We start from the raw sequence: 7,179 nt of genomic DNA, 5'->3' as shown, positions 1-7,179 counted from the left end.
ATATATTTAGGCACGGCGAGGCAGTGGCGCAGTAGGTAGTGCTGTTGCCTCACAGCAAGAAGGTCGCTGGGTCGCTGGTCCGAACCTCGGCTCAGTTGGCGTTTCTGTGTGGAGTTTGCATGTTCTCCCTGACTTCGCGTGGGTTTCCTCCGGGTGGTCCGGTTTCCTCCAAAGTCCAAAGACATGCGGTACAGGTGAATTGGGTAGGCTAAATTGTCCGTAGGGTATGAGTGTGTGTGTGAATGTGTGTGTGGATGTTTCCCAGAGATGGGTTGCGGCTGGAAGGGCATCCGCTGCGTAAAAACTTGCTGGATAAGTTGGCAGTTCATTCCGCTGTGGCGACCCCGGATTAATAAAGGGACTAAGCCGACAAGAAAATTAATGAATGTTTAGGCACTAGGCAGTGTTGTTCTGTGGTTTTGGCGATTCAGTTCGCGAATTAGGTAATAAGCAAAGTTTCTCCATAATTTGCAAGTTTTTATTTTTTTAATTTTTTTATTAAATCATCCATTGATTGTACAAGTAAGAGAGGCATAATTTGAAATTACAGTCTATTTTATTTGTGTACATTTCTGATGTCTTTATACTCACATTAGCAAAACATTGTTTTTTTTTAAATAATCATGTTGCACTATTGATAAGATAATCATCACAAATGCATGTAAATCCATCATCATTGTAATACAGACTTATATATATATATATATATATATATATATATATATATATATATATATATATATATATATACATATATGAGCAATATTTTTGCATGCTCTCCCCATGTTGGCGTGGGTTTCTTCTATAGGTGTTCCGGTTTTGATTCATATATAATCCACACCTGACAGTTCAGTTAATGCTGTTTACAAGGTTTCAAAATTGTTCATAGTATCTTTAAATGTGTTATGTTAAATGTGTTTTACTGTGCTGACGCTGGTGCGAATAGATTTAATGCCCAATAATCCGTAAAGCTCGCGCATCGTGCGTGACATGAACGCGGTGCCTTGATCAGTGAGAATCTCCTTGGGGATTCCAACACGGGAGATGATGCGAAACAGCGCCTCCGCAACGCTCTTTGCTGAGATGTTACGGAGCACGACTGCTTCCGGGTAGCGGGTTGCATAATCCACCAGAACTAATGCAAACCGATGCCCGCGTGCGGATCGCTCTAATGGCCCGATGAGATCCATACCAATTCTCTCGAAGGGGATCTCCATAATTGGTAAAGGGCGCAACGGCGCTTTTGGGGTGGCCGGTGGATTTACCAGCTGACATTCACTGCACGCCGCGCACCATCTGCTGACGTCACCGTGAATGCCCGGCCAAAAGAATTGGGTCATAAGGCGATTTAGTGTGGCCGCTTGACCTAAATGTCCGGCCATAGGATTAGAATGAGCCGCCTGAAAAAGCATTTCCCGGCGGCTCTTTGGTACTAATAACTGGGTTGTATTTTCTTTTATCTGAGTGTCTTGGGTCACTCGATACACCCTATCATTAATAACCGCAAAATACGGATAGGAGAGGGGTCGATCAGGCTGGAGGATTTTCCCATCAATAACCTGCACTCTTTTGAGTGCATGTTTTAGTGTATCATCACGCGACTGCTCCAGGGGAAAGTCTTTACACCGGGAAATTCCCAGCCCTTCCCCTGAGTCAGCGCGTGACGTCACTGCTTGAGATTCCCCCAGCTGAGCGACACGCCCCCTATCCAGCGAGTTCTTCTTCCAAGAAGCACCCGCACATAAAACTCCCAATAATCTATTAAATCCAGGCCAATTAGTTTCCAGAATTAGCGGGTGTTTGAGGTGCGGGTTAACTGCTACCTCTACTCTATGCCTTTTCCCCCGGAATTGAATGTCTATTGCCGTTAGCGGGAAGTGAATTACATCCCCGTGCACACACCTTACCCTTACCGTGCGGCTAGTATCCAATGCCAGGTCTTGAAGCAGGCTTTGGTGGATGGAGGTCTGGTCACACCCCGAATCCACCAAAGCTTGATATGTACCCCCTTTCATACCCACAGGTATCCGGTATAGCCCGTCGCGACCGGGGGCGATGACTGGCACGGCGGGTACGCGGATCAACGCACTCACCTCCTTTGCGGAGCAACTTTTTAGTGCGCTATCCTCGCGCCCGCGGCGCCAATGCATCGGCCCAGACTCTCCTACTATACCCCCGGGGCCAGCAGGACCAACCGATTGAATCGGAGAGAGACCTGACGCTGTTTTAGAAGCAGCCAGAGGTCAAAACTCCACCCCTCCGTCCTGATAGGCGCACCCCTTCAGCGAGACCGGCTGCGGATCCGCCTTTGTGCACTGCTGTCTGGGTGCTGGTGTGGGCGGTCTCCGCACTCTGGGCCTGGGAACAGGATGGGAGAGAGAGAGAGACAGAGAAAGAGGGGGAGAAGAGAGAGAGGTTATCTCGCCGACCCTGGACCTCGCCACCAGGTGATCCTTCGCCAGCTGGATGGCCGTTTCAAGATCGTTCGGCCGGTGGCACTGGACCCACTTCGATGTTCGGGAGGGGAGGCGGCCGATGAACTGCTCCAGCACCACGGCATCCATCAGCTGGGCTGTAGTTCGGCCATCCTGCACCAGCCATCTGCGGCAGGTGTTACGGAGCTACTGAGTGAACACAAAGGGCCGGCCGTTTTCCTCCAGCTCCATGGAGCGAAAGCGCTGACGTTGCTCTTCCGGGTTGCGGCCGGCCCGCTGGATAATGGCTCGCTTTAGGTGAGCGAACACCAGGAGATTCTGAGCCGGTAGCTGCTGTGGGGCGATCTGTGCTTCTCCCTACAGCAGCGGGATGACTCGTACCGGCCACTCGGCCCGCGGCCAGCCACACGCCTCTGCTAACCTCTCAAAGAGGTCCAAAAACACTTCCGGATCGTCCTCCGGTGCCATCTTCTGTAGCGAGATGGGAGGGTGGGCGGCAGGTGTCGGAGCGGGCCGGATCTCCTGGTTCAGCAGACTCCGGATTAGCTCGAGGTCCTCCCGCTGGGCCTCTACGAGGACTTGGAGGCGTCGTTCCAGATTTTCCCTCAGCTCCACCAGCGCATGATGTTGTTGTTGGTGGAGGACCGTGAGCGCCTGGATGACTTCCGCACATGGATCGGTAGACGGAGTAACCGATGTAATATTGTTCGTTGTTGTTGAGGGAAGAAGAAGACAGGGTCGGCGAATCAGGTAAGCAAATGGCTTTATTAATTTTTAAATGCCACCACACATGTAGCAGTGTGTGTGTGTATATGTATGTTCTTTCTCTCTCCCCGGCTGCTCCTTCTCTTCTCCTTAAGAAGGGTGTCTCTCCGGCTCAATCACTAGAATAAACAGGTGTTATTTATTATTTCTGATTGGCCTGCTGATTAGCCGCCGGGCTCTGAGCATGCTCTTCCCCCTCATTGGGTGTTTGATCATGCTTACCTCTCCACAGCTTGCTAGACTGATCCTCTCATTTGCATTGTATCAATGTCTAATCCTACCCCAACCGTCACAGTAATGTAAAAACAGAACTGAATCAGGAGTCCTCTCTATTAGTAAAGCTAATTAGCCATGTGTATGGATGATAACAGCCTTCTGAGCCTACCTTCTGATGATACCCATTCAATAGAGTTACAACATTCAAACCGGGTGCATGTGAGTATCTTTGCAGGGTGATATCACCAAATACTGGCATGGCAAGAATAATACAGTTTTAGTCTTTTTCATGGATCCATGTGAACAGGGCATATTTTGACAATACGGTTTTGTTTGCAAATGTTTCAGAAACACAAATATTCTTTCCCATTGTTTTAAGGACAACATTTTAAAGTAAACATATCCTTTGGATTTTTTTTTTTTTTTTTAATAAATAATATAGTAAGTAAGTAAAAGTAAAATAAGTAAAATAAGTAATATTGTGCTTTTATTGTTTGTGTTTCCAGGTTTCCTTCACTTTTATTTTCTTTTATAAATACAGTTTGCAGTTGAATCCACGCCTCTGCTGCTCACTTTCGACCCCACCACACTTTTGCAAATGGTTCATATTGCCAATATATATATATATATATATATATATATATATATATATATATATATATATATATATATATATACATACATATATATATATATATATATATATATATATATATATATACACATACATATATATATATATATATATATATATATATATATATATATATATATATATATATATATATATATATATATTCGAGTCCTAACTAGGCCAGTTAGTATTTCTGTAAGGAGTTCTCACCTCCCCGTGTTCACATGGGTTTCCTCCTGGTGCTCCGGTTTCCCCCACAGTACAAAGACATTAGCCCCTTTGACACATACAGACCTTTCCAGAAAACTGCCGGCAATTTTCCGGAAAGGTCTGTATGTGTGAACAGTCCCTTTTTGAAAATACCGGTAAATTCGTTCTGGCTATTTTCCGGAAAGAGAAGTTGTAACATTACCGGTAATTTGCTGGAATGCTGCGCTGTGTGAACGCAGAAGGAACATTGCCGGAATGGCACGTACGAGTCCTAGAACGTGCTGACGTAAGGTGTGTACTCCGGCCAATCAGAACATTCCTACGCTGATCACGCATTCATAAACAGCTGACTCATTCACAAATAGTAGAGCTACAAACAGCTGATGCGCGGTTTACAAAAATAAAAGAAATGGCATCAAACTGGAACGACAATGAAATTAAAGTCCTTCTCTCTATCCGAGCAGACGAAGAAATTAGTCGTCATATAAAAGGAACCGTTAGTGATGCGGTAACCTATGATAAAATAACAAACCGTCTGCATGAACAAGGCATCCACAGAACCAAGAGTCAGGTGATTAGCAAATTAAAAACACTAATGTTACGGCTAAAATTTCTCAAAGTAAACGATCACCATAAACAAAGTGGAAGTGGCAGAATTTCCTGGGCCTATTTTGATCTTTGCCAGTCTATCTGGTGGTCTAGTCATTCTACAAACCCCGTGGCATTGTCCAGTAGTTTAAATTCAGTTGATCCTGAAACTAACGCCCCCGAGGACTCGTGTGAAGGAAGTACTTCGACTCAAATGACAGAATCTGAGGTACCACCTTCTGATGCTGAGCAGATGGACTGTGTTACAGGTGGGTAAAATTATGTAAACGTTTACCTAATAAATGTGTGACATAACGTAAAACGTGTATGGAAATATTATTGTTTCTTTTTTTCCACATACAATGCTACTTTAATTTACAGTAAATGCTGTTGTGTTTTTGAACTGTGCTATAGTAAAGTATTTTTATTAACCTATGCTATGGTAACAATTTTATGAATATAAACAAATTACCCAATACTGTAGTTTTCTACAACTATATATATATAAATGTGTGTGTGTGTGTGTGTGTGTGTGTGTGTGTGTGTGTGTGTGTGTGTGTGTGATACTATTCACTATATGTCAGTATATAAGTGTTGTAAATAATATAATTTATACAGCACATTGCACATTTATTTACTAGTGTTTTAAAAAAAAAACTAGCATTTAATATAAATCACTTAAGTATATTTACATGTGGTATGTAAATTAAAATATACTTTATAGTAAGATATTTGTATGTTGGTAGTAGATAAGAGGAACTAACAAAGAACTATTTTAGTAGCATCAATTTCAAATCCAACTTTTTACATTTTCAAAGCTGCACATGTAGACTTTGGTTAAATGCATTATGAACTAACAACAAGCTATATTGCATTTGTCAGTCAACATTAAAGGGATAGTTTACCCAAAACTGAAAAATATCATCATTTACTCATGCTTAACTTGTTATAAACCAGTTTGTGTTTTTTATTTGTATTAAATATATTATTAAATATTTATCTATTCAGCACAAAATAGGATATTTGGAGATTGTTGAAAAACTGTAACCATTGCCTTCCATGGTATTTGTTTACCTATATAGAAGTCAGTAGTTACAGGTTTTCAGCTTTCTTCAAAAAAGGTTTTTGTAACAAGTTAGAAGTGGGTAAATAATAAAAGTTTTTTTTTTGGGTAAACCATGCCTAGTTACTTAAAATATTGATTGTGTTGGGTTTTTTATCCTCCTTTTTTAGGTTTCACTCAGTCACCAAGAAAGAAGGCAAAAAAAAACAAAGATCACATTGTTGACTCCATAACTACAGTGTTACACACTATGGAAACATCATTCAGAGAGCAAGAAGCACTCCGTGTTCAGGAGCAACGAGAGTATGATGAAATGTTGCGCAAAGAGGCAAAGGAAGAGCAGAAGGAAGAAAGGGCGAGCATGATGGCAATGTGGAAGGAGATGATGGAGTTCCAAGGGAACCTCCTAAAGGACATTATGATGCGTCCACCCCTAGCAACTTCTCTCCCCTTAAATCCACTGTACCAACATCCTCACAGCTTCAATTTTCCAAGCCCTAGTACTAGCTGCATGGTACCATATCACCCTCCAGGACAAGATGAAGATGCCTCTCACCATCCTCAGTTCAAACCTTCATTCTTGGAAGATTTGCAAGACTAAATTAAAATAAAACAGTTCACTTCCATTTTAAATTATTTTTTTAATGAGAATTAGTTAATTATATGTGTTATTATTGCTTCTGTTTCCACAAACCAATATGTATTTTGTGCAGTACAGTAAGTATTTGTTCTATCCACAAAAGTATAAATGTTCATATTGAGTTGATACCATCTAAATATTATTTATGATGAACAAAATATGTAACTATAACATTCATAAAATGTTAAGATTTTTATTGCTTCATGGCCAGCTAAAATAAACAGTTTAAATCCATTTGCAGAAGGTTTTGTTATCAAGTTCAAAATAACTGGAATACACAAAGCGTGGACATGCACACAAAATACCAGGCTAGCCGTTTAAGAAAATGCCAAATGCAAAGAAATAGTATCTGTCATCATTTATTCACCCTAATGTTGTTCGAAACTTGCTTGCAGTTTTTCCTCCTGGTAAACACAAAAAAAGGTATTTTGAAGATCTTTGGTAATCGGAACAAAGGCAACTTCAACCTCCATTTTATATATATTTTTTTCATTCTATAAAATTCAGAGATTCCTTGCAACTGTTTGATTACCAACATTCTTCAAAATACCCTTCTTTGTGTTCAGCAGGAGGAAGTAAAAGTAGGTTTAAAACAGCAGGAGGGTGAGTAATATTTTTTGGATTAACT

The 7,179-nt window shown here is 41.6% G+C and overlaps 1 protein-coding gene across 1 annotated transcript; it reads left to right on the top strand.

The window, feature by feature from the left end:
* The first annotated feature begins 4,594 nt into the window (after positions 1–4,594).
* si:ch211-174j14.2 lies at positions 4,595–6,541 on the top strand. Its single transcript, NM_001423398.1, has 2 exons — positions 4,595–5,117; positions 6,082–6,541. Exons 1-2 carry the CDS (start codon positions 4,670–4,672, stop codon positions 6,510–6,512), a joined length of 879 nt encoding a protein of 292 aa, NP_001410327.1. The 5' UTR covers positions 4,595–4,669; the 3' UTR covers positions 6,513–6,541.
* The last annotated feature ends 638 nt before the right edge of the window (positions 6,542–7,179 follow it).

This window comes from Danio rerio, chromosome 18, assembly GCF_052040795.2.
Source record: "Danio rerio strain M-AB ecotype USA chromosome 18, GRCz13ab, whole genome shotgun sequence".
Lineage (NCBI taxonomy): Eukaryota > Metazoa > Chordata > Actinopteri > Cypriniformes > Danionidae > Danio > Danio rerio.
Note: the sequence above shows the minus strand (reverse complement) of the source record. Positions and strands in the feature narration are given on the sequence as shown.

Bases quoted from the DNA above. Each gene is read 5' to 3' on its own strand.
- si:ch211-174j14.2 (NM_001423398.1), top strand. From the start codon at position 4,670: ATGGCATCAAACTGGAACGACAATGAAATTAAAGTCCTTCTCTCTATC. The intron at 5,118-6,081 runs GTGGGTAAAATT...CTCCTTTTTTAG, and splicing joins GCAGATGGACTGTGTTACAG to GTTTCACTCAGTCACCAAGA.